Raw genomic sequence first — 27,696 nt, forward strand, 5'->3', positions numbered from 1 at the left:
GCTAGATGTTAGCAGCAAAATAGATTCTGCCACCTGCCACCTAGCTTTTAAATTACTGACACAGTAAAACTTTGTCAGTGTGTGTGAAGTTGAGTCTGCAGATTTCCACCACATTAGTAGTGGAAGACCTAAGTTTGAGAAGTTAATTAAAAATAAATCATATGTTTTCTTCATTTGTTTTCTCTAAGATTGCTGAGGTGGGTGAGGAAAAGGTCTTTAATGTTTTTTCTTCATTTATTATGCACATGAAAAGTAGATTAATGATGTACCCCCGAAAGCTCCCAGTGGTTGGGAGGCAACTGTTCCTTTCCTTCCCTGTGAAAAAAGAAAGTATTTCTTATCTGTTGTGTTTCAAGGACAAGGGCCAAAAAAAAAAAAAAAAAAAAAAAAAAAAAGACACAAAAGAATCGCCATAACTAATAGCCTGGTTCTCATGTCTTTAATGAACATTCTTTTCTTTTATCTTAATGAAAACTATCAAGGTGAAATTGGAATATGTTTATGTAATGAAACACCATAGTTAGGTGCTACTTGAAGATAATGCTGCCTTATCTCTCAAGGTGTGAATTCTGGGTGTGTCTACTTTTCTCAGGGCACTGAAATCCTCAAGGCAAGGTGTTGGCTCCAGCTATTCAGCTGTGTATTCATGTGCTTCCTGCCCTGTCATGTTTATTATTCCTCAGCCTGCATATGAATGCCTTTAAATGCAGTTAGCTGACAATTTCATGGTAGAGGAGAAAAGACAGATTGGAGAAGCAAAAGGAGGGTTAAATTTCCATGATTCCACTTTACCAGGAAGAAAGTGCAAGCTGCCTTGCCCTGAGACTCTGTGGGGATCTCATCTTACTATCAGTTGCATAGGTTGGCTAGAGAGGGAAGAAGGCTGAAAAGTGATGACTTGGTTGTCTTTGGTTTTTATTAAATTTTTTTTCTACCCCATTAGCTTTTATTTTCCACAATCACACACATGGCCGGACCTTGGTGGACGCCTTTGGGCACCAACTGTTGAGCTTCGCTATATTTTTGGCAGGTCTGGTTGCCTTTATAGAATTATTCACAAAGAACAGTGTAGTTCTGGCACTCCTGAGGTCAAGCTTTATCATGCTACATGGGATGTGGTTCTTTCAGGTGAGTTAAAACCTCCAGCTGGCTCTATTTTGTTTTGACCCATGGTTTCTCTCCTGATTTGATGGCATAGTTTCTTATGGAGTTCAGACACTTTCCTATGACTTGCTGCCTATAGTGAAACTGTTGGTCTTTAAGAGGTAATGACTTTAGGTGACCTGAGGTTCCAGTAGGAACACTGGTAGAGCAGCTGAGCAGGAAGTAGAATGTGCCTATTATCAGACATCTGGTTATCCATTACGTAGAAACACTGAGTAGATGATATTAGTTATTGTCAGTTCTTGATAATAAGACAGCTTATAGCTTTCTCAGTAGTAAGCTCCAGAAATGTATGTCAAGTAGACAAGGGAGGAACCTGTTATTTACTGAGAAACAAGTGTGTATTTGCCACTGTATTGAGAGAGCATCTCACTAGGTATCCTAGGTTAGCCTTGAACTCAGAATCCTAGAATTCAAGGCTTCAGCATCCCTAGTGTTGTGGTTATAGGTGTATGCCATGTCTATCTTTTATTAGATTTTTATGGACATTGAACTTCATTCTGTTTATGATAATGTAACAGTTAAGTCTTACCATCTCTAACTTACCAATAGGAAGACTCAAGAAGATTAAATTATTTTGCAAGGCTCATACAATCATGAAACTAGTCAATTCTCTGCTAATTATTTCCGTATAAATTTAACTTAACAGGCAGGCATCCATGTTAGTGGAGAAAGTGCCATCACATACAGGATATTATGGGAATTCAAGCAGGAATCCTGGATGGGTATAGACCAAGAGGTGACTATGTTTGACATATATGCACACTCACCAAAACAAACATCTTCACCTTACTCCTTTGCCAATTATATAGATGTGGGACCTGGAAAATGGTTACATACTAAAGATGAAAGCAAAGATGGATGCATCTTTCTGTTTTGAATAAAATCTAAACCAGACTGAGACTTTGGCCATTAGACTAAGGGGAAAGTCAAGGAGCCTCTTATCTCTACTTCTGATTTCTTACTGTCTCTAGGGCAGTGGCTCTCAACCTTCCCAATGCTGCCTGCTACCCTCTAATACAGTTCCTCATGTGCTGACCCCCAACCACAAAATTATTTTCATTGCTACCTTACAACTGTAATTTTGCTAGTGTTATGAATCATAATGTAAGTATCTGATATACAGGATGGTCTTAGGTGACCCCTGTGAAATGGTTGCTTGACTCCAAAGGGGTCATGACCTACAGGTTGAGAACCACTGCTCTAGGGTTTACATTGTGTTACATAGGCTACCGACCAACAAACAAAAGACCTGAACGAGGACTTAAGTCTGGATTTGTTTGATCTCAACCCACAGTCTCTTTCCATTTGACAATGTCCACTCTCTAACCTCGCTATTATGTTGAAATCAGAATTCCAATCAATGATTGCATATTTTATGATGTCTGATAAATTGTACTTTGGTATGCACTTAGAGATGTAAAGACTCTCTGGAATGGAAGCAGTATGTTGCTCAAATAGGGTGGTCTAGTGATTTCTAGTCACCAGAAAGCAGATATTTGGGTTGATGAGGCTACTTCAAGCATTTGCATTTCACATGAGTTCTGAGAAACTGTCAGTCTTTTTCATCATAACAGTTTCATTTTTATCATAACAGGTTTAAGGACTCCGATTCCTCTGTATTCTCACCAATATTTGTATTTTATATTTACTATTACGATTGCCCTTCTAGTGAGCAGCAAGAAATATGCCACTGCCATTTTGATTTACCTTTCTCTAATGATATTGTTCCTCTTCCATTTGTTTATGGACCATTCGCATATTTAAAAAAACTTTCTTCATTCATGAAAATTTCATTTATGTACACAATAAATTATGATCATATAATTCACCATATATTTATATCATTATCTCATTTCATCCCTCTTATTTCCTGAATCCCTCTCCAGCCCTTCTCTCTCCAACTTCATATCATCTCTTTTTTGAAAACTTACTGAGTTCAGTTAGTGCTCCCCATACATGCAAAGGCATGGAATCATCCCCTGCAACATGGGGAATCTACCAGTGGCCACACCTTCTAAAGAGCACGATTCTTCTCCAATAGCTACCAACTCTCAGTAGCTCCTTAGTAAAAGTTAGGGCCTGGAGAAGACTTCTCCCATATACCAAAACTTTGCTGGGCTTGATTTTGTGGCTGGTTTTGGACAAATAACCCCATCTTTTGTGAGTTCATGAGTGGGACAGCCATGCCATATTCAGAAGACAGCATCTCACAGCATTCCTCCCTATCCTCTGGCTCTTAGATTCCTTCTGCCTCCTCTTCTGAGATGTTCCCTGAGCCTTGGAACTGGAACTAGTGAGGGAATTAATAAGGATGGCAAATTTAGGGGTTAACACTCTTTTGAGATAGTTTAAAAAGACAACTAGATAAATAATGTCTATGTTATTAAAATAGGTAAAAAAATATGATGCTATCTCTGATGTTGGCAATCATATAGTTATCAGTACTCTGAATAAATGTTTTCGATAATGTGCCTGATTATTTTATGTGTCATTTCTTTGAAACACAGGTTGCTTTTGTCCTGTTTCCCAAAAATAGAGACCATGCATGGGACCTGTCTGATCATAGCAACGTTCTGTTTTTCACTGTATGCTTTTGTTTGTATTATGCGTTGACCTATGTCATCATTGGAATTAATTATGCTCTTGTTACCTGGTAAGTTAATCACTTTCTTTCATCAAATATGATTATCAGACTCACTGAGTTAATCTTAAAACTCAACTCATTTTCATGAATTAATTTCTTTTATTACTGTCCCACAAGACAAAGTAGTAGAGGAGAAAACTATCTGGAAACACAGAAATTGCCAGCAAAACAGTAAATGATTCAGACTTGGACTAGCTGTTTGTGATATGCCTCTGACACACGCATCATCCTGCAGGACATTCACCTGAGCCTCCCTGGTAGGAGATTTGAAAATGCCCTAGACTAGTTCTCTCTGACGGAAAAAAGCCCACCAAGTATTTGTCTCGGAGAGGGAGAAGAAATAGGAGGTCTTCCATCTTAAATGCTTAAGTGAAAAGTATGTTCATCTCTTAAATCCTCATTTCTCTGTCTGTCCTTCTGGTAGAATCTGTTTGGGACAGGTCCAAACTTCATCAGAAGATGGAAGGCAGAAAGTTAAAATCAACATGGAGGTGGTTAGAGAAGTTTCTCATAAAGTGAGAACGATTTTAGTAATTCCACTTACCAGGTTCATTTGCATACATGTCATAATTTATGGGAATTTTGTTCTACTTGTGTGGCCATAGTATACAATGACCTATGGCAATCATATATAGGAAAAAACTACATGGTTCACATAAATACTTCTCACATTACAGAAGTAGAGCGCTTGCTCAGCTTTGGCCGCTAAGAAGCTTTAGACCTTCTAGAGTTGGTAACTGTAAACATCACTTCCTCCAGGCCTCCATCTGAGTTTGTACTAAAACAGACATAGGTTGGAGGGTACTTCTGTGTACTTTAAAAAACAGATTTATTCTTTGAGAATTTTACATGTGTATATAATGCATTTTGATCATAGCTACCCCCATTTTCCCCACCCAATTCTTTCAAAACCTCTTCAGATACCATCCTTTCCCAACTCCACGTCCTCTTGTTTGGAAAAAAACACCCACTGACTCTAATTGTTGGTTCATGTGCCCATGGATTTCCAGGGTTGGTCATCTACTGTAAAGGGGCTTGTCGCCTCTCTGAACTCCTTCGTTTTTTGTGTGTCTGGATGTCACCTGTAGTTGAATGGCCAGCTCCCTGCTTACAGAAGCACTTTTTTGAAGTTACAAGGAAGAGCTGAAATCCAGCTCAAACTTGACGTGGGGTTTAGTTAACTTGGCCTAACAGCTATATGGAAGGCAGTGGCTCCACGTACATCATTTGGAGAAAAAGCCATCTTCTTGTAACATACATGTTGTTCTGGTCTTAATGTAGAAACTCCACTGATGTCAGATTCATCTGGGCTTGCCACAGATTATAGATTATTATTTGTTTCAGAAATAATCAAAGTTATTTAATGAAAACAAAGAGACAACATACTCAAACCTATGGGACACGATGAAAGCAGTGCTAAGAGGAAAGTTCATAGCACTAAGTGCCCACTTAAAGAAAACGGAGAAAGCATACATTGGGGACTTAACAGCACACCTGAAAGCTCTAGAAAAAAAAGAAGCAGACGCGCCCAGGAGGAGTAGAAGACTGGAAATAATCAAACTGAGGGCAGAAATCAACAAAATAGAAACACAGAAAACAGTCCAAAGAATCAATGAAACAAAAAGTTGGTTCTTGGAGAAAATCAACAAGATTGACAAACCCCTTTCCAAACTAATTAAACGACAGAGAGAGAACACGCAAATAAATAAGATCAGAAATGAAAAGGGGGACATAACCACAGACACAGAGGAAATTCAGAGAATCATTAGATCTTACTACAAAAGCCTGTATGCCACAAAACTGGAAAATGCAAAAGAAATGGACACTTTTTTAGATAAGTACCATATACCAAACCTAAACCAAGACCAGGTGAACGATCTAAATAGACCTGTTAGTCGCGAAGAATTAGAAACAGTTATCAAAAATATCCCTTCCAAAAAAAGCCCAGGGCCAGATGGTTTCAATGCAGAATTCTACCAGAACTTCCAAGAAGAGCTAATACCTATACTTCTTAATGTATTTCACAATATAGAAACAGAAGAGTCATTGCCAAATTCCTTTTATGAAGCTACAGTTACCCTGATACCAAAACCACACAAAGACCCAACCAAGAAAGAAAATTACAGGCCTATCTCACTCATGAACATCGACGCAAAAATTCTCAATAAAATACTGGCAAACCGAATCCAAGAACACATTAGAAAAGTTATCCATTATGATCAAGTAGGCTTCATTCCAGAGATGCAGGGCTGGTTCAACATACGCAAATCTATCAATGTAATCAACCATATAAATAAACTGAAAGAAAAAAACCATATGATCATTTCATTAGATGCTGAAAAAGCATTCGACAAAATTCAACACTCCTTTATGATAAAGGTCTTGGAGAGATTAGGGATACAAGGGGCATACCTAAATATAATAAAAGCTATTTACAGCAAGCCGACAGCTAACATTAAATTAAATGGAGAAAAACTCAAAGCCATCCCACTAAAATCAGGAACACGACAAGGATGTCCACTCTCTCCATACCTCTTCAATATAGTGCTTGAAGTTCTAGCAATAGCAATAAGACAACATAAGGGGATCAAGGGGATCCATATTGGAAAGGAAGAAGTTAAGCTTTCATTATTTGCAGATGATATGATAGTATACATAACCGACCCCAAAAACTCTACCAAAGAACTCCTACAGCTGATAAACACCTTTGGTAATGTGGCAGGATACAAAATCAACTCCAAAAAATCAATTGCCTTCCTATACACTAAGGATAAGGAAGCAGAGAGGGAAATCAGAGAAGCATCACCTTTCACGATAGCCACAAATAGCATAAAATACCTTGGGGTAACTCTGACCAAGGAAGTGAAAGATCTATTTGGCAAGAACTTTAAGTCTTTGAAGAAAGAAATTGAAGAGGACACCAGAAAATGGAAGGACCTCCCTTGCTCTTGGATTGGGAGGATCAACATAGTAAAAATGGCAATTCTACCAAAAGCAATCTATAGATTCAACGCAATCCCCATCAAAATCCCATCAAAATTCTTCACAGATCTGGAGAAGACAATAATCAACTTTATATGGAAAAACAAAAAACCCAGGATAGCCAAAACAATCTTATACAATAAAGGATTGTCTGGAGGCATTACCATCCCTGACTTCAAACTCTATTACAGAGCTACAGTACTGAAAACGGCTTGGTACTGGCATAAAAACAGAGAAGTCGACCAATGGAATAGAATAGAAGACCCTGACTTTAGCCCACAAACCTATGAACACCTGATTTTCGATAAAGGAGCTAAAAGTATACAATGGAAAAAAGAGAGCATCTTCAACAAATTGTGCTGGCAAAACTGGAAGTCAATCTGTAGAAGAATGAAAATAGATCCATATATATCACCATGCACAAAACTCAAGTCCAAATGGATTAAAGACCTCAATATCAGTCCAAACACACTGAATCTGATAGAAGAGAAAGTGGGAAGTACTCTACAACACATGGGCACAGGAGAACACTTCCTACGTACAACCCCAGCAGCACAAACACTAAGGACATCATTGAATAAATGGGACCTCCTGAGACTGAGAAGCTTCTGTAAAGCAAAGGACACTGTCACTAAGACAGAAAGGCAACCCACTGACTGGGAGAAGATCTTCACCAACCCCGCAACTGACAAAGGTCTGATATCCAAAATATACAAAGAACTCAAGAAATTAGACCGTAAAAGGTTAATCAATCCAATTATAAAATGGGGCACTGAGCTGAACAGAGACTTTTCAACAGAAGAAGTTCAAATGGCCAAAAGTCACTTAAGATCATGCTCAACTTCCTTAGCAATCAGGGAAATGCAAATCAAGACAACATTAAGATACCATCTTACACCGGTCAGAATGGCTAAAATCAAAAACACCAATGATAGCCTCTGCTGGAGAGGTTGTGGAGAAAGGGGCACTCTCATCCATTGCTGGTGGGAATGCAAACTTGTGCAACCACTTTGGAAAGCAGTGTGGCGGTTTCTCAGGAAAGTCGGGTTCAACCTACCTCTTGACCCAGCAATACCACTATTGGGAATATACCCAAGAGATGCCCAAACATACAACAAAAGTATATGCTCAACTATGTTCATAGCAGCACTGTTTGTAATTGCCAGAACCTGGAAACAACCTAGATGTCCTTCAATGGAAGAATGGATGAAGAAAGTATGGAATATATACATATTAGAGTACTACTCAGCAGTAAAAAACAATGACTTCTTGAATTTTGCATACAAATGGACGGAAATTGAAAACACTATCCTGAGTGAGGTAAGCCAGACCCAAAAAGAGGAACATGGGATGTACTCACTCATATTTGGTTTCTAGCCATAAATAAAGGACATTGAGACTATAATTCGTGACTCTAGAGAAGCTAAATAAGAAGGTGAACCCAAAGAAAAACATATAAGCATCCCCCTGAATATTAACCTTCATCAGGCGATGAAAGAAGACAGAGACAGAGACCAACATTGGAGCACTGGACTGAAGTCTCACGATCCAAAGGAGGAGCAGAAGGAGAGTGAGCACGAGCAAGGAACTCAGGACGGCGAGGGGTGCACCCACACACTGAGGCAATGGGGATGATCTATCGGGAACTCACCAAGGCCAGCTGGCCGGGGACTGAAAAAGCATGGGACAAAACCGGTCTCGCTGAACATAATGGACAATGAGGACTACTGAGAACTGAAGAACAATGGCAATGGGTTCTTGATCCTATTGCATGTAATGGCTTTGTGGGAGCCCAGGTAGTTTGGATGCTCACCTTAATAGACCTGGATGGAGGTGGGTGGTCCTTGGACCTCCCACAGGGCAGAGAAACCTGCTTACTCTTTGGGCTGAGGAGGAAGGAAGACTTGATTGGGGGAGGGGGAGGGAATGGGAGGTGGTGGCGGGGAAGAGGCAGAAATCTTTAATAATTAAATTAATTAATTAATAAAAATCAGAAAGAAAAAAAAAGAAATAATCAAAGTTATGCTCTGATGTGATCAATTTAAAAGCCCATATTTTATCTGCTTACTCATATCTTACTTTAATCCACATAGCTTTTCAACAATTCAAAGCTAAATAGAAATTATTTTTTTTCTAGGGTTGTATCCCACTTATACAAATAATCTGGAATTTGTTTTACTGGAGATTTACATTGCCTTTAGGTTTAGTTTTAGATTTCACCTAACCAGAGATGGTTTTTTTCCCCCTTCAGGTTGGTGAAGTGGAGACTTAGCAAGCTCTGCACCTCAGAAACTCAACTTCTGAAAAATCTTGAACAGCAAGAAGAATCAGAAGATGAAATGTGATATTTTCAGAGTGCCATCTAGTGTCTCTAAACGAACCCTTTTATATTTTCCATTGTCTTTGCTCTTGGCTTTAGTTTAGTGGACAGTATGGAAAGAATCTGTGACCACAAAGCCTGTACTTTTGCCAGTTCACAAATTACCATGGGCCATCTTCAGCCAATTTAATAGTGGTTTATTACCCACCTCTGTATGTGACCTAACATCTTTGTGGTTGTAAGTAAATCCTGTGGAATGTACGAATGGATCCTTAGTTTCTATCCAGCAGAAACCTATCAATATAGTCAAAAGAGCATCGGAGGCTTATAGTTAAGGTTCCCCCTTTTCCGTAGCCTGCCTACATGATGTTTCTACCAATGCATTTTAAAAGTGTTTTGAATATGGTTTACTTTGTTCTGTTACACTAAAAGGTTATGAAATTGTTACCATGTTGGAACATGGAATTTGAGATAACTCACATCTGTGTTCCTGGGCTATAGTCATCCATATCTGACTCTGGGAGAAACTAATCCCCTTGGAGATGACAACAGTTTTTAGCGTTGACAGATTCTTAACTTGTTTTCTGAAGGATACCTAGCTGAGGATGACTTTTTAGAGGATGTTCCAATTTTGTTAAAGCATTTGTGTTTACATGCTTTAGTCTTAGCTTGTAGCATAATTTGTGATAAGTTCATTTTCTGTATCATGTAGAGTGATTTTTCTGATATTATATGCCCCCATAATGACAAGTATTTGTTTAATTTATCTGATACATATGTATAAGTTTTGTAATATTGCTGCTACTGAAATCTACTAAGTACTAGATTATATTTATCCTGCTGCTGCAATGAGGGATAAGTGAAAGCATGCTCCATGGTGCAGAAGCTGAAGAGGAAACTGCAGAAACTTTTTGTGCCCAGCTGCTTCAGTTCTCTGAAAGGAAAAGAATAACCAAAGGTCATCCCGAACTTTTCAAAGGATAAAAGGATGTTCCCCAGGGTGTATAGTTACAAAGCCACGAGAATTGTGGTAGTATCTATGAGAAGAGAAACCTAACACTGAATCGAAAGCCACCAAAGTCACCCTGTTAAAGCAGGTGAAGGATTAACACATGAAAAATCTATCTTGTAAAACCAGACTCTCTGTGCAAGATTCTATGACTTTGCACATTTAAGTTGCAATGTTTTTAGTAAGCTGTCATCTACAGTAATTTGAAGCCAGAATTCTATGTCTAGTCCTGGGCAGACATGTGGGAATAAGTAGCATAAATCAGATTTAGAATAGATTTGAAAACTGTTCAGTGCAAATACTCTGTAGTCCTCTTGAAAGAGCAGACCTGTCTATATGTCTAGTGTTGTAGAAGGCAATCCTCTGAGAAATACAGCTGCATGTTCATCAGATCAGTTGGACCTGTTGACTGTTGAAGTTCCTTAGAGGAGGAAGGCTGTGCAGGGGAGCCTTTGATTGGCAGAATTCTTTTATGAATGGTAATTTTGCTTTATTAAAAACTGCATTGTAATAAGTTTTCTGAACTAATGCCAAACACTTTACAGTACAAATATTGAATGTTTTAAATTCTAAAACACTGGCTGAGGAAATTTGACTTTAGGCTACACTTCTCAACATGCCCACACCAATGGAATCATTCAACATTTATTGGGTGTGTCAGTGTGAGAAATGCTGAAGTGGGATGTGAACATTATGATAATTTACTGTGTTGAAAAGACTTGTAAAAACAAAATTGTTTTTAGCTTGTAATACATGAGAAGGTCACTCTTAACTCTTGAATGTAGCCTGCCAGCTAACTTGCCCAAGATGGAGGACTTCTCGGTACAGTTGGGCTATTCTTAAAAACTGTTGATTAATGTAAATCTTTCACTGTCTCAGATTTGAGGTTATGGGTTACAATGTCAATAGGCTAACTGCTAAGTTCAGCTTTTGTGTGAAACATTCTCTTCTTGCTTGGATGACTGAGGTATCTGCTGAACATCTGTTACAAAATCAATCATGGTCTGCCCTTCAACAGGATCTATGTTAATTCGGCTCTCCAAAATTATAATGTTGTAGATTTGCCTTTAAAAAAGTTGGACTAACAGTAGCTGAGGCCTACCCAGAGTGCTCTCTGTTCTGGTCCTGGCCAATTTTTAAAATAAACACCTTCTATTTTTACAAAAATTAAAACCTGAGTCACACTGGAGAATTGGTGGATGATCACAGACCCATAACAAAAGCAGAGTACCACTCAAAGCAAAGTTCTTGTTTCAGTATAACTTGTATGACTAGAAGTGAGATGGATATATATCTAGAGAAACAAAGAGACACAGAGACATAGAGAGACACACAAAAAAGAGAAATAGAGACAGAAACACAGAGAGATAGAGACAGACTAAAGTGAGATAAAAATAGAATCTCATGATCAAGTGTGTTCCATCCCAGAAATGCAGGGATGACTGAACATATGAAAATCTGTCAATGTAATCCACCATATAAACAAATTAAAAGAAAAAAAATCATTTCATTAGATGCTGAAAAAGCCTTTGACAAAATCCAGCACCCCATTCATGATAAAAGTCTTAGAAAGATTATGGATACAGGAACATACCTAAACATAATAAAGGCAGTCTATATCAAGCTGATAGCCAACATCAACTTAAATGGTGAGAAACTTAAAACAATCCAGTAAAATCAGAGACAAAACAAGGCTGTCCACTCTGTCCAGGCAGTGAGATGTCTCTGTCAATTCTAGAGTTTTGGAAGTTGCTTAAAATGCACTTCCTGTTAACTTAGGTAACATTATATCCTTCTGAGATCTTTGATTGAGTTGAAAAATAGGTACTTATAATACTTTTCCTTAGTTATGATAAAAGATAAAGTAGATATAAACATTGTAACTGTAATTCTTGCTTGATACATGTTTTGTTGTATGTAATTTTGCTATGTTAAAGTTAAAACCTTCCTTTTTATTTAAAAAGAAAAGGGGAGGTGATGTGGGAGTGCCCTCTGTATGCTGTGAATACAATTGGTTAATAAAGAAACTGTCTTGGGCCTGTGCACAGCAGAATAGAGGTAGGCAGGGAAAACTAAACTGAATGCTGAGAGAAAGAAGGTGGAGTCAAGAGACACCTTGTAGTCACCAGCATGAACAGATGAGCCAAACCTTGATGGTAAACCACAGCCACATGGAAATACACAGATTAATAGAAATTGGTTAAATTAAGATGTAAGAGTTAGCCAATAACAAGCTAGAGCTAATGGGTCAAGCAGTGACTTAATTAATAGAGTTTTTGTGTGGTTATTTTGGGAATCTGGGCAGTTGGGAACAAACAACTAGGTTCCTATTACACCACTCTTTCCATATTTATTCAATATAGTACTTAAAGTTTTAGTTAGAGCAATAAGGCAACTTAAGGACATCAAAGAAGAAATTAGTAGGCAGGACAAATTGTAGGTCGAATGATTTATGGCTGGGTTGATGCCCCAAGTCCTCCACTAGAAGTCTTGCCTGGTTATAGGAGATGCCCATTTAGGTTCCCATTCCCCCTTTGCTAGGAGTCTTAACTAGTGTCACCCTCATAGATTTCTGGGAGTTTCCATTGCTCTAGGTTTCTAGCTCATCCCAGAGATGCCCCCAGATTCCAATTGTCTCTCTCAGGACTCTCTCCCTCCATCCTCCCTCCCACCTGATCCCTCCTTCCTATTCCCTACTCCTACTTTGATGAATAAAAAAAGAAGTTTATTTCTCACTTTTTTCTAAGGCCATCACATGACCAGGCTAGGGAAATGGAAGACTTCGGGTCTTTCTCAGAAAGTCACTGTCTAACCAGGGCCACCAGTATAATAAGAGTAAATAAGAAAATAATGTTCTTTTTGGATGACTGCTGTAATGGAGGATCATCACAGTTCATGCATTGTCATGAAGACCAATCATTCTGGGATGGGAGTGGGAGACTCTCAGTAACTCATGTAATCTCTTCCCAAAGGACCTGTGATTTCCACAATACCATCAAGAAATCAACTTGAGAAGTTTGCAATACATAAGCTTTGGAGAACACAATCACAGTACAGAATTGGTTCAAGGCAAAAAAAAGAAACCATGGTGCCTTCCTCAGTTAGAGGGGATACTAAAGATGCTGTGTGGAATTGACGAGAAAGATGGCATTGCTCTACATCTGCCGTTGTTGAGCTGAATTCATTGTGCTCCCTTCACAGGCACTCTCTTACAAGAAGGCAAAAGATTTATACAGTTTGAAGACAAAACAGGAGCTCTGTATTGTTGCTGTTAATGTATATTGGTGGGGAGTTTTTTTAAATCTCCATGTTCTGCTCTTCTATGTTTAACCATTTCCTCTTTACTTTTCTCACCATTTTACCATAATCAGCAAGGAGGCTCCAAGTCGCAACCATGATGTGTGGCTTACCTTCTCTCTGCTGAATTGCAACTTTCATCTCCTCTAAGTTGTATCTTGATAGTGCTACAACACAAACCAGCCATGCTATTTGAATAAGGGCCACCTTAAAAAAACAAAAACAAAAAACATCTACGAGATTGTATGATGTGTTATGTCCTTTTGTATATGTGTCACTTTTATTGGTTGATGAATAAAACTGTTTCAGCCAATGGCTTAGCAGAATAAAGCCAGGTGGGAAATCTGAACAGAGATATATAGAAAGAGTAGACAGAGTCAGGGAGATGCCATGTTTCTGCCGAAGTAGAAAGATGCCAGAAAACTTTACCAGTAGGTCACAGTCTCATGACGATCCATCTATTAATAAAAATGGGTTAATTTAAGATGTAAGAGTTAGTTAATAAGAAGCTTAAGCTATTGGCTTATATAAGCAATGTTGTAATTAATATAGTTTCTGTGTGATTATTCGGGTCTGAGTGGCTGGGAAAAAACAAACAGTCTGTTTAAAATAGTAGCACAGTAGGTTTTTATATCCAAGTTTCTACCAGTATTTGGCTCATGGTTACTTTCATATTTTTTATGGTGGATGGATTATCTGTACTTTTCTTTTCCCCTAAGTCTTCACTAGGATTGTGTTTAAGGTCCATGTATATAATAACAACCCATTAAACAGTAAGTAATTTTTTATATTTTGGGAGACCTGGTTCAGAGTACACACATAAAGGAACATGTAACAAATCTATCAAAGATATAAAAGCTGTGAATTAAAATGCACATTGCAAATGATGGAAAAATATTTAAGAAAACTATCCTGAATAAGCACAGGGATGCACCATCTTTATAACTATTGCAGCTGGAGCACACAGGCACCTTCCAGTCACTTCAATTAGTCAATTGGTCAACCTACCTTTCTAAGTTTCCATCTAGTCTTTGCCCTCTGCTATTGCCCCAGTAACTATAAACTCGTCCAAAGTATAGTCTGGATACTGCAGAGACATGAATCTGGGTTATATAGCACAGTGTTCACACCTTTTCCTTTTGCAATTTTAGTCTTTAACAGGCACCAAGGTAACCACAACCTCAAAACGGGTCCCTACCAACCGACTGGGCGGCGCCCCACCATTTCTGCAGGCCAATTACTTTCACATTTCTTCTGCATTCCCACCAATGACACCCTCGAGATAGCATTTTCTTGCAAACAAAATAAAAAGAAAGGTATTGTTGTTGCTATTTAGAGACACAAACATTTGCGGAAAGTAGTGGTGACTTCCAAAATGTAACGTCCTATTAGTGATACAGCTGCTCAAACATGCACACACCTGGCTAAAGCAAGGACCACAGCAGCCCCAGCTTCACGTGTAATGAAAAGCACCCATTACCTCAGTAAAACCATCTGCTTGGCTCTAGCAAGGCTCGCCAAACCCCAGCACTACACAGAAGAATCATGCATTCATCCTCCCCTTCCTGGTCACTCACAGGCGAGAGTGATGGGTTCAAGCTGCATCCAGGGCAAAGTATAAGCATTACAGCTCTGAGGGGGAAAGTATCCTGGCAGCCTGGAGCCAGGGAATACCACAAAGTCACACTGCACAACAAATCTCACACAAGAGATTTATTGGGAAAGACACAAGAGGGTGGCTTCCTCTGCTTAACAAGAAGCAGCAAAAAAACTTAGCAGGAGGCACACTTTATATAGGGTTTCTTGGAAGTGGGGAGGAGTTTTCCATGTGATTGGTTGGATTTTGTGACCTGATCTTGGGGCAAGTTCAGGGATTGGTGCTATTCTGTAGCCTGTTCTTGGGGCCTGATGTTGGCTTTTTTTTTTTTTTTTTTTTCTGTAGAGTGGAGCTTGGCCACCTGTGTCTCAAGGGCCTGGAAGTGGCCATAAAGGTCATTAATGCAGTCTGGGGGCAAGGACTGTCTATGTGTACCTCAAGAGGCTTACACAAACCACTTGCATATCAAATATCAAAATCAATTTTTAAAATTATATGCAAATTAGTTTACAGATACTTGAAATGTCTTCGGCTAGAATAACCTAACACCACAAGATTGAATAATCACAGATAATTGTTCTCAGTCCCAGAAAATGGAGAGTTGTGGGCATTTGACTTCAGGCAAAACTATTTCTCAGGAGAAAATTCAAGATTGTTTTGATGCAATTTTCTGGGTCTACTTTTGATAATAGCACTTTACCTTTATCACCATCAGGAAGAGGAGACAACTGGTGGGCCTGAGATATAAATTTAGTAATGAATGGTTTTCATCAAGAGAAATAATTGTGAGTTGCATCTTAAAGCATGGTGGGATTTTTTAATTGCCCCTTTGTAACACCAGATTGTGGTTTTGACCATATATTATGTTGTCATCTCTGGTGGTTGTGGTGATCATGTATCAGAGCACAGCAGAGTTGAGTTTGCCCAGGACCCAGACAGTGAACATAACCTGTTCACAATGATAATGGAGGGCACAGCCATTGAAGCTCTAGGCAGAAGGCAGTGTAATTATGATGTTTTATCTGCTCATGTGCTTCCCTCCCTGAAAATCCAATCTAAAGTCTCAGGACAGTGAAGGTTAGTGATGGCAAAATACCCTCCATAGGGCTTTGAGGGAATCCAGGCTCAGGGTGAAGGTCATGGACATGTTCACAGAGCCTGAAGAACTGGGTTGCTATAACCTACTTGCTTTGTTGGTGCTTTCAGTGGTGGTATAATTGGTGAGATGCAGAACAAGAGTATTCAAGTCATCTGTCAGTTTTGGAGACTCAGTCTACCATGCAATTCTGTACCAAACACTCAGAGAACATTGTAGAAGAGGGTTTGGAAAGATTGTATGAGTCAGAGGAACAGAATGTCTGCTGTGAGATTACATCTCTTAGAAATGTTGGGAAATCTACACTCACATGGACTTTACAGAAATAGTCCAGTATCAGAAAGGTTATGACCATGCCACTAACACTGATCTAAAGACAAGTGGGGCTGGCTCCTGATGGTTTCAGGCTCTCCTGGGACTTGATGAACATTATTTCAAGTTGCTGTATACAACCTGGCAGGAGGAAGAAAAGAAGTGGGTCCAGTGCCCAAGGCAAGATCTTCCTCACAGGGTTAGAGGTAGTGTCCAACTTCTCACAGTTGTAAAAAGACTAAAAGCCAGCTTGGAGTCACCCACACTGAATAATACAAGGAGTTTGCTATTTCAAATAATTTCATTTTCTTTCCTGCTACACACATCCATGCATTCAAAATGCATTAAGGAACTCGTGCCACCAACAAAGAAGGTGTGGACGGTAGACAGTGAAATACAGCCTTTGATTACTGCACCCACATTCTAAATGGAGTAGGGAGCCACTCAGAACAATTACCCATATTCTTGACTGCAGGTGTACAAGCATGTACGGATGATAACTGAGAGTTCCTGGGAGAACAGCTGCTAGGGTCTGCAGCAATTAGGTTGGCAGGCAAAGCTTTCCATGGAGTCTCAGCCAAGAGTGCATGACCAACCCTGTTAAAGATAAAAAGAAATCAAAGAAAACATATGAGTAAAAAGATTATAATGTAGGATGTATGCCATGGAAATCCAGGTACACAGGTAGAGGGAAGGGCAAGGAAAGTATTTATTAATAAAAAAGGGAGAAATTCACATAAACTGCCGTGCTTATACAGGGTCCATTGGTCTTAGTGAGGATAGGTCATTGTCTGATGCCCATTGGTAGAGCTGTCATTACGAGGAAAGCATCTTGTCTGAGTTGTACAAGATGAATCTGTGTGTGAGGCACATAATACATGGTTATGTGTGAAGGGCTTTCTGTTTTTGTTTTCAAAGTCTGTGAGAGAGATTTTATTAGACAGGCAGAGTATGAACTCATGCTCCTCATGCTTTGCATGGTTTGAATTTTGTCTGGGCTTGACAAGAGAGAGTTTTTCTTGGCATCAGTGATATTTTAGTCATTAGGAAAGGAAAGGTGGTAGTGACTAATTCAGCCACAGTTGACAGAGCTCCTGCCTTAGTACTTGGGCCAGAGAAATAAGCTGGAGGCACAGACTAAAAACAGTGAGACTGTCACTGAGTGGAAGACATGCAAAATGAAAAGGCAACAGATACGCGTTTGTTGCCATTTTAACCATTTTGCCTGCTGTGAGACACACAAAACAAATGGATCTGGGAGGTAGAGTGGATACAGGGTGTGCACTCTTGAGAAGATTGATGGGGAATCTTTGTCAACCAATTATCTTTAAGAGGTGGGACCAAGTTAGGGTGTGACTTTCTGGGATCTGGAGCAAAAGGGGCGTGCAGCACAGGTGCTCTCTCTGTGTGTGGTTCCCTCACAGCATAGCTAAGCTTGGACTTCTCTTTCCTGTTTTGTGAGTTTTCCACTTGTAACACCAGATTGTAGTTTTGACTATATTTTATGTTGTCATCTCTGGTGGTTGCGGCAATCATGTACCAGAGCATGGCACAACTGAGTGTGCCCAGGACACAGATAGTGAACACTACCCAAATTGAGATAACTTCAACAGAAGGTGGTACTAGGAGTCCTGTTCTTAAACCAGTGAATGGTGATGCCATCCTCAGGGTAGACAAATTTTAGAATTTGACAACATTCCAATTAATAATTAAAAGCTATCATTTGATTTTAATAACTATCCAAAAATTATAGCAACTGAAAACTAGCAAGATGGATGTAAAAAAAAATAGAAAGTGAGAAATTAATACAATGCCATTACTCAGTTATCCATAATTTGAAGTGGTTTGGTTTTATTTCTTGTTGTTACTGTTGTTTTATTTTTTTGAAACAAGGTTTCTCTGTGAAACCCAGGCTGTCCTGGAACTTACTCAGTAGACCAGGCAGGCTGACCTTAAACTCAGAGATCCACCTGACTCTGCCTCCCAAGTCCTGGGATTAAGTGTGTGCCACCATTGCCTAGCCATAATTTGAAGTTTTAACATGCAACTTCCATGTCTCTTGCTCTCTTTTCCCTGTTTTCCTCTTTCTTTTTGTGGTTTGAAACAAGGTTTTTCTATATAGCTCATGTTGACCAGAGTTCTCTATGTAGTGCAGACTGGTCTCAAACTTGGGGTCCTCTTGCCCCCAGCATTATTCATGCTAGGATTATTGGCATGTGCCACCACATCTGCCAATATCACATATTACTTTTTGTTGCATGTATTTTACTCTTACCATGCTAATGTACTTATTGTGAATCAATTAAATAACTACATCTGAGTTTCTTTGTTTTGTAATCTTTTAAATGTATGAGTAGTTTACACAACTTTAAGACATTCTGGTGTCCTCTTCAATTTCTTTCTTCAATGCCTTAAAGTTCTTGTCAAATAGATCTTTCACTTTCTTGGTTAGAGTTACCCCGAGATGAGATACTTTATGCTATTAGTGGCTATCATAAAAGGTGAAGTTTCTCTGAATTCCCTCTCTGCTTCTCTATCCTTTGTGTATAGGAGGGCTACTAATTTTTTTGAGTTGATCTTGTAGTCTGCACTTCACTGAAGTTATTTATCAGCTGTAGGAGTTCTTTGGTAGAGGTTTGGGGGTCACTAATGTACACTATCATATCATCTGCAAATAACAAAAGTTTGACTTCTTCCTTTCTGAATCGAATCCCCCTGATCTCCTGATGTTGTCTTATTGCTATTGCTAGAACTTCAAGAACTATGTTGAAGAGATATGGTGAGAGTGGACAGCCTTGTCTTGTTCCTGAATTTAGTGGAGTGGCTTTGAGTTTCTCTCCATTTAATTTGATATTAGCTGTTGGCTTGCTATATATTGCTTTTATTATATTTAGGTATGATCCTTGTATCTCAGGTCAATAGCATAGACAAGACCTCCAAAAAGATGATAGAAAACTTTCCCACATTAAGGAAAGGCATCCATACAGAAACAAGATGCACACAGAACACCAGACAGGACCAGGAAGAAACTCCTCACACCTTATCATAGTTAAACACTAAATATATAGAACAAAGAAGGGGTATTGAAAACTTCAAGATAAAGGAAAACCCATAAAAATAACAGTTGTTTTCTCAGTGGAAAATTTAAAAGCCAAAGGTTCTGGAGCAAACAAAATCCCATGCAGTTTTGAAATGGTGGCTTTCTGGGCCATGCTGCCAGCACAAACTCTCACTCTTTTGGGAGGTCCAGCTATAGAACATTTAAATGGAGTTTGTGAACAGAGTGCTACAACTTACTTAACTATGTGCCTGAAATGGGGCTGTGAGCATGGCTCTCAGAGACAGCAGACACGTTGGACTGGATGGAGCCAAAGGGCAAAGCAGCCCTGGTCCCGGTAATGCTGGCTTAGCATTGTAAGAAACACTCCTGGACAGAAAAGGATTTCAGATACACAATAGGACAGACTCAGACATAAAAGACTATAAAAATAATAAAGTAAGGAAAAATAAGCCACGTAAAGATGGAATATACACAGAGTGTCTGGATTATGTATATTGTGTTTTCTTTGAAGTTTTTGACTGCAGAGAAACATTTGATTCTGAAGACTGCTAAGCTAAACCAGCATATATATGTTAAATGTTTCTTGACTTCAAAATTTGAGTCTAAGGATATGTTGCTTTGGAAAAGAGGTTCTTCTTTTGTTTCTACAGGGGATGAGAACTTGTGGATTCATTCCAGGCTAATGTGGTTTGATGGATCAAGACACCCCCCCCAAAAGGTCACTGCAAACATTCCCCCCCAAAGTACTTCACCAAATATAAAACAGAAGGCAGTTTGGAGGGAACTATGTCTATATCCCCAAATATTGTTTATAAATGTTTGTTTACATTTAAAGGGGGACATGCTATAGAGATTTACATTGGTATGGATCTTGGTCTATTGATACAAATTTAAGGTCAATTTTGTTACATATATATTTCTGTTAATGATTAAGGAATTGCGTTTGTGCAGCTCATTTAAAAATGTAATGTATAATTAAGAAATACAGGTTAATAAATAGCCATCCATAGTAGTCAATCTTATAGTCATGTTAGTTAGGTTTTCTATATATAGAGAGATATATTTCTGTTATGTGTCCTTCAAACCTTTCTGTAGGGAGCTGCGTGAAGCCACACCTGATGGCAATGTGTAGAGAGCTGCGTGGAGTCGCACCTGATGGTGCTGGCTCCTGCCCTCCGCAATCCCGAAAGCGAGTGCTCTCTGTGATAATCAACTCCTATGGCAAAAGCCTGACTTATGCTATTATCACATAATGATTGTCAGCTGCTTGCATATGGGTGGACCTATGGGCAGGGCCCACCTGGCAATCTGGGGTTGGCAGCCCACGCCTACTTAAGGGCTGGGAGAGGTTTGCCTGGGGAGAGAGGAAAAGAGAGAAGAGAGAGGAGAGAGAGAGAAAGGGAAAGAGAAGGAAGCTGTGAATAAAGTCCTGAATAAACTGCTTAGCAAGAAGAGCTCCGGTGTTACGCGTCTTCCTTGCTGGACGAGGGGGCCGTGACACCTTTCAAAGACCTTCAGAACATGGCATTTAAAATGTTTTAAAACTTAAAATTTTTCATGATATGAGACACATCTGCTTCTGGCAGCACCAATTACTTCAAGAGGAAAATGGGCATCAAAGAGTCTCTTTATGGAATATATTAGTTATTTGGGGAAGAAACTGCTCTTTTCTGGACTGCTTGATGAACTGGACATGCAGAATCCACAGAGAAATGACTGCTGAAGTTGCCTAAAGAAGATGAGGCAGTCCTTTGGGGTTCCAGCTTCATGAAAGAGTCTGCCAGACAATTCTGTAGGACAAAGAAGAAAGTGACTGCCAAACTGCCAATATAGGTAAAACTGTCTTTAGTATTTCCTGCTTCATGGAAAAGTCTGCCAGATACTATGTGCCTATAGGCTGAAGATGGGTGCCTACAACATTACAGAAGAACTTTGGGTGACTGTCCAGGCAGTGAGATGTCTCTGTCAATTCTAGAGTTTTGGAAGTTGCTTACAATGCACTCCCTGTTAATTTAGGTAATATTACATCCTTCTGTGATTTTTGATGAAGATGAGGAATAACTAGTTATAATTATAGTTTTCCTTAGTTATGGTAAAAGATAAAGTAGATTGTTGCAAGGAGCAGGCTGCTTGTTTTTCCTGGCTGCCCAGCTAGTTTATCCCCAAAATAACCATACAGAAACTGTATTAATTAAAATCACTGCTTGGCCCATTAGCTCTAACTTTTTATTGGCTAACTTTTGCATATTAGTTTATCCCATTTCTATTAATCTGTGTATTGCCACGTGGCAGTGACTTATCAGGAAAGATTGGCACATCTGTCTCTGGTGGCTCCATGATGTCTCTTTCCTACTCTGCCTTTCTTCCTCCCAGCATTCAGTTCTGTCTTCTCCACCTACCTAAATTCTGCCCTATCAACTAGGCCAGACAGTTTCTTTATTTATTAGCCAATGAAAGCAACACACAATAGAAGGAACTCCTACACCATTTCCCCTTTTTTGTTTAAACAAAATGGAAGTCTTTAACTTCAACATAGTAAAATTACATATAACAAAACATGTATCAAGCAAAAACTACACTTACAATATTTATATCTATTTTATCTTTTATCATAGCTGAGGAAAACTATAATAATAACTATCTATCTATTCCTCAACTCCATCAAAGACTTCAGAAGGATATAATATTACCGAAGTAAACAGGAAGTACATTGTAAGCAACTTCCAAAACTCTAGAATTGACAGAGACATCCCACTGCCTGGACAGTCACTCAAAGTTCTTCTGTTTCATTGGGGCATCCATTTTCAGCCTACAGGCCCAGAGTATCCAGCAGACTTTTTCATGAAGCAGGAAATTTCAAAGTTAGTTCTACCTACCAAAGTTAGTTTGCCAGTCACTTTCTTCTGTATCCTGCAGAATGTCTCGTAGACTCTTTCATGAAGCAGGAACTCCAAAGGATCGTCTCATTTTTAGGCAAGTTCTGCAGTCATTTCTCTGTGGATTCTGCATTTCCAGTTCATCTAACAAACACCATAAAGAGTCTCTTTGATGCCCACCTTCCTCTTGAAATAATTGGTGATGCCAGAAGCAGATATGTTACACTGTCATGAAAAAGTCCTAAAGTTTTAAAACATTTAAATGCCATGTTCTGAAGGTCTCTGAAAGATTTGAAGAATCCCTATCCATCTGAATTACTTCTCTATATATCTAGAAAATTTAACTAACATGACTACAAACTTGACTATTATAGATGATTATCTATTTACCTATATTTCTTAATTATACATTATAGTTTTAAATGAACTACACAATCACAATACCCCAATCAAAAATACATAACTGTAATTCTTGCTTGATATCTGCTTTGTTATATGTAATTGTTAGCAAAGAGCCTACTGACGTGCCTGATGTTGGCAGAATTCAATAAAAACTGGTCATATTGAGGTTGTGAACTGTTTTTCCGGTCTGTTTCCTTAGAATTGGAGAATTAGAAAAGTCTTCCATGTTTAACTTTTGTGACCTCAAGTGATTCCCAAACCTGCTTACAATGGGTTGAAGTCAACTGAGGCAAAGGACAGGCTGATTCTATTGATTCTGGGAAAATTTCATTTCATCTGAGCATCTAGAGCATGGTAGCTGGATAAGCAGTGACGAAATTAAAGGCAAATCCCTTTAATGCCTAATTTTATTTTACTTGATTTCTGTGGCATTCTTTTCTTCTGGGTCATTCAGAAATACGTCAGTGAAAACATAAGGCCTGCTGCTACCTGATTTAAACCTATCTGTCATTTCAATATACCAATTCATCCATACATCTAACACTTATGTACTGAACACTAATTATATATAAAACTTAGTGCATGAAAGAATGGGCAGGATTTATGGAACATTTATTCTTAGAAGGGTTTGAGGTAGAATATAATAAACATAAGTTAGGAAATGATGTAACTCCTTAAAAAGTAACGTACAATAGTGATGCTGTGTGGTGGTGGCACATGCCTTTAATCCCAGCAGAGGCAGAGGCAGGTGGATCTCTGTGAGTTCAAGGCCAGTCTGGTCTACAAGAGCTAGTTCCAGGACAGGCTCCAAAGCTACAGAGAAATCCTAACTTGAAAAAAAGTAATGTACAATAGTGAAAATAAATTAGGAAAAAGATGTGTATATTGAAACAGTTTAAAATAGGCTGTGGGCTTCTCATTAGGAAACTAACATTTTGACAGAGCCTTAGACCATTTCCATCTGGAGAAGCAGCAGTTCTTGGTATGGCGTGAAAGAGGTAAACCTGGCATGTTTAGGGAGCATCTGGGAGGCCAATGTGGTTGGCAGTGAGGAGAGTCTCGGCAGGAGATATAGGGGGAATGATGGGCTACCTCATAAGTCAGAGTCCCTTTTGAGGATTTGGGCCTAATGTACATGTTCACAGAAAACAGTGTCTCCTGTGTTGAGAATACTTGGACTGGAGCCGAGGCAGAGCACAGTCTAGTTGAGAGACCATCATGCTAACCCAGGTGTGTGCAGCAGGGGTAGCAGGGAGGGTGGTGAAAAGTGGCTAGATCCCAGACATATTTTGGAGGTGAGCTGTTTGGATGTAAGGGGGAGCAGATGAGGAGTCGAAGAAAACTAAAATTTTGGTATGAACAATCATAATGATAAAGCTGTCTTTAAGTGAGGGAGACGGTGGTGGGGGCTCCAGGTAAAGAATATAGGACACTTTGTTCCAGACAGTTATAAGTTTGAGAACTGTACTAAACAAGAATGAAGAAGCCAAGAAGGAAGTTCAGAAGAAATGTCTAGAATTCAAGAACAAGTCTCGCCTGATGTTAGGCATTTGTGGTAAGTGGACCCATTGCTCAGTGTTTCAATCTGTGAAGCCAGATAAGCCTTCCAGAACTGAGTGGAGAGAAGAATCTAAAAGTGGGACCTCTCAGATCCAGTTAGGTTAGGGAACTTCAGAAAGAGAGGCCAGTGAAGATGTAAAACAGAGGAGAGACTTTTTGGAGAGGAGATGGGGTACAGGTTGATGTAATTCTGCCAATGACTCAGTCAGATGAGGACAGAGTTGGGTGTTGCACACAGGAATGTGGGACTTTCTTTTACTTGCTGAGTAAATGGAACATGGGAACAGCAAATGACTGCAGAATGAGGTGGGGCAAAGTGAAGGCGGTTAGATCAGGACTGATAGAGAGGTGGGCCTGGAAACAACAGAAAGAGGATATTGACCTCTATGGAGGGAGTGGAGCCTGCTCCTTGAGATGGTCAGTTCTCTTGCAGTCATAACAAGGAGGTTGTTATGTTGATTTTGTTGTCAGAAGCCTCCTGGATCCTGACAGCCTGAAGGTGTTAGCAGTTGAGATACCTTCTCTCCCAGTCAGCCCACATGAAGCTTTTAGGTCACTAACCCATAAAGGCAGAGACCATTAACTTTTTAGAAGAACTTCAAGTCCCCAGTCCAGAATATCCACAACACCCAGCTTCCCACTTTCCCATTTGCTTTTGACTTGCTGATCCTCACACTCCAGGACACACTCCCAGCAGGGTCTATGCCTGGGGGATGAGGGTAGCTACAACTAGAGGTATCTTCTCCAGGACCAGGCCATTGGCAACATTTCCTTAAGCAAAAAGGGGAATCTTGATCATAATCCATAAACTCAACAGAGGCTGGAGAGAAACTCATCTGCAGGGAATTCCATTGGTGTGGGAGTTCCTTCTGTCTATGTGTTGCTTTTATTGGTTAATGAATAAAGAAACTGCCTTGGCCTGTTCATAGGGCATAACTTAGGTAGGCAGAGAAAACTGGACTGAATGCTGGGAGAAGGAAGGAAGAGAGACACCATAGAGATGCCACTGAAGATAGACATGCTGAAACTTTGCTAGTAGGCCACAACCTCGTGGTGATATACAGATTAATAGAAATGGGTTAAATTCATATGTAAAAGTTAGCTAGGGCTAATGGGCCAATCAGTGATTTAATTAATACAGTTTCTGTGTGATTATTTTTGGTCTGAGCTAGCCAGGCGTCTGGGAAGAACAAGCGGCTTGTTGCTACATTCCATCTCAGCCTGGTCTGAAGGGCTTCTGAAGACAGAGTTGGCAACACAGAATAAAGGTAAATGGGAAAGTGGGAAGCTGGGGGTGTGGATATTCTGGAATAGGGGGCGCTTGAGGTCCTTCTAGAAGTTCATTGGTCTCTGTCTTTGAAGGGTTAGTGACCTAAAAGCATCAGATGGGCTGACAAACTGGGATAGGAAGTTATTTCAACTGCTAACACCTTCAGTTTGTCAGGATCCAGGAAGCTCTAACAAGAAGATCTCATTTTCTTTTCTTGGTAGGCCTGAAGAATGTCTATGTCATGACATTTCTCTTGTTACAGGCAAAGAGCACAGAAACAGAGGCCTTGAAATTAAGATGGGTCAGAAGGACGTCAGAGAGCAACCAAATAAGTACAATTATGGCAGAAGGAAAAATATTCAAGAAACACAGCGAAGGCTCCCCAGTTATGGCCTTGACCTCCAGTCCCCAGGAAGCAAACAGGGGTGACTTCCATTGCAGATTGTGTATGTTAAGAAGGCTGTTTTGGGGGCTGATCCCAGAGAATGACTCACACATATACTTCCCTTGAGGATAGAGGGGGACTTTCCTTTATTCCAGTGAACATTCTGGCTCACAAACTTCTTGATCTTGCCAATCTCCATACCTGCTACTTCCTTCTCTTCTCATTCATTCACTATATTTGTCTTAGAAAAGTAATGTTTCTTTGGTTTTCCTTTGGGACCACATTAGTAATATTGGATGCTAAATGTGAAGAAGGGGAGTGAAAGTTCCTTTGGCTATTTCCTTCTGTGGTAGTTTCAAGGTATTTGGCCCCCATAAACTCATAGGCAGTGGCACTATTAGGAGGTGTGACTTTGTTGGAGTAGGAATGGCCTTGTTGGAAGAAGCGTGTCATTGTGGGCGTGGGTTTTGAGGTTTCCTATGATCAGGATACCACCCAGTGTCACAGACCGCTCTCTGGTTGCCTGCAAGATGGAGGACTCTCAGTTACTTCCCCAGCACCATGTCAGTGTAAACATCACTTTGTCCTACTATGGTGCTAATGGACTGAACTTATGAAACTTTAAGACACAACTCAATTAAATGGTTCCTCTGTATGAGTTGCCATGGTCATGGTGTCTCTTCACAGTAATAGACTGTGACTAAGACAGAAGTTGGAACCAGGAATGGGGTATTGCTGCGATAGGCCTGATCTTGTTTTTGTTTGGAAGTATTTGGACTTTGCTACTTTGGGTTAGAAAAGCAGTGAAATGTTTTAATCAGTGTTTAATGGACCCTACTAGTAGGAGCATGGAAGACAACGGTGTCATGAATGATTTGAACTGTGAGGATCAATAGGATTCAGAGGAGAAGAAGTTTAGTATGTTGCCTAGAGGTCACTTTTATGATATTTTGGTAACAAATATGACTGCTTTTTGCCATTGTCTAAAGAATCTGCCTGAGATTAAAGCAAAGAGTTTTGGATTAATTCCATTGGACAGAGGAAATCTCAAAACAACCTAGTATAGATTTTGTTGTGTGGCTATTAGGGGTAACACTAATGAATATTTATAATGAAAAGGGGAAAGCCGAGCAAATGAAAATACAAAATGTGCAGGTTGAGAAAAGGGGCACTACAAAGTGGAATAGAGCTAAATCCTGTGTTCAAGGGAATGAATGAATTAATAAATGGAATAAAGGGAGTGGTTATCTCAAGACAAGATCCCACCCAGCTACGTTTCCAACTTGTGAAAGGGAGCTAAAGAAAAGCTCCGAACTCAGTGTAGTGGTGTCCACCATTAATCCTAGCACTTGGAAGGCAAAGGCTGGCAGATTTCTGAGTTTGAGGCCAGCCTGGTCTAGATATCCATTTTCAAGACTTCCATGCTTAGGCAGTGAATGACAGAAAGATGGTGAAGATATATTAAACAGGGAGGCAATTTTACAGTCCTAGTAAGCAGTAGAACTTGATGACAGCTTGAGTCACATGGTTCTGGTTTAAGCGTGAAGGATAGAAAAAAATGGGTTATAGAAATTGTCTCTGGATCTAAGGATAGCCATTGAGGCCAAGCATGTGGCAGGGGTCCCTGAATGGAAGACCTGAGAGGCCATTTTGGGAAGCTGTGATGTCAGAGCCTGGAAGGCCTTAGAGAGAGCAAGATGTTAGCGATGTCAAAGTAA

At 39.6% G+C, this 27,696-nt stretch overlaps 1 protein-coding gene across 1 annotated transcript in view; it reads left to right on the top strand.

Moving 5' to 3' along the window:
- The window catches only part of LOC130870947 (transmembrane protein 45A-like), a 34,976-nt gene extending 25,838 nt beyond the window's left edge, over positions 1 to 9,138 (top strand). The window contains exons 4-6 of the mRNA XM_057763924.1: positions 944 to 1,128; positions 3,675 to 3,820; positions 9,045 to 9,138. Of these exons, the coding sequence (XP_057619907.1) occupies positions 944 to 1,128; positions 3,675 to 3,820; positions 9,045 to 9,138 (425 nt within the window). The remainder of the gene's footprint in view (positions 1 to 943; positions 1,129 to 3,674; positions 3,821 to 9,044) is intronic.
- Positions 9,139 to 27,696: the final 18,558 nt, after the last annotated feature.

The sequence above is a fragment of the Chionomys nivalis genome, chromosome 3 (assembly GCF_950005125.1).
Source record: "Chionomys nivalis chromosome 3, mChiNiv1.1, whole genome shotgun sequence".
NCBI classification, from domain to species: domain Eukaryota; kingdom Metazoa; phylum Chordata; class Mammalia; order Rodentia; family Cricetidae; genus Chionomys; species Chionomys nivalis.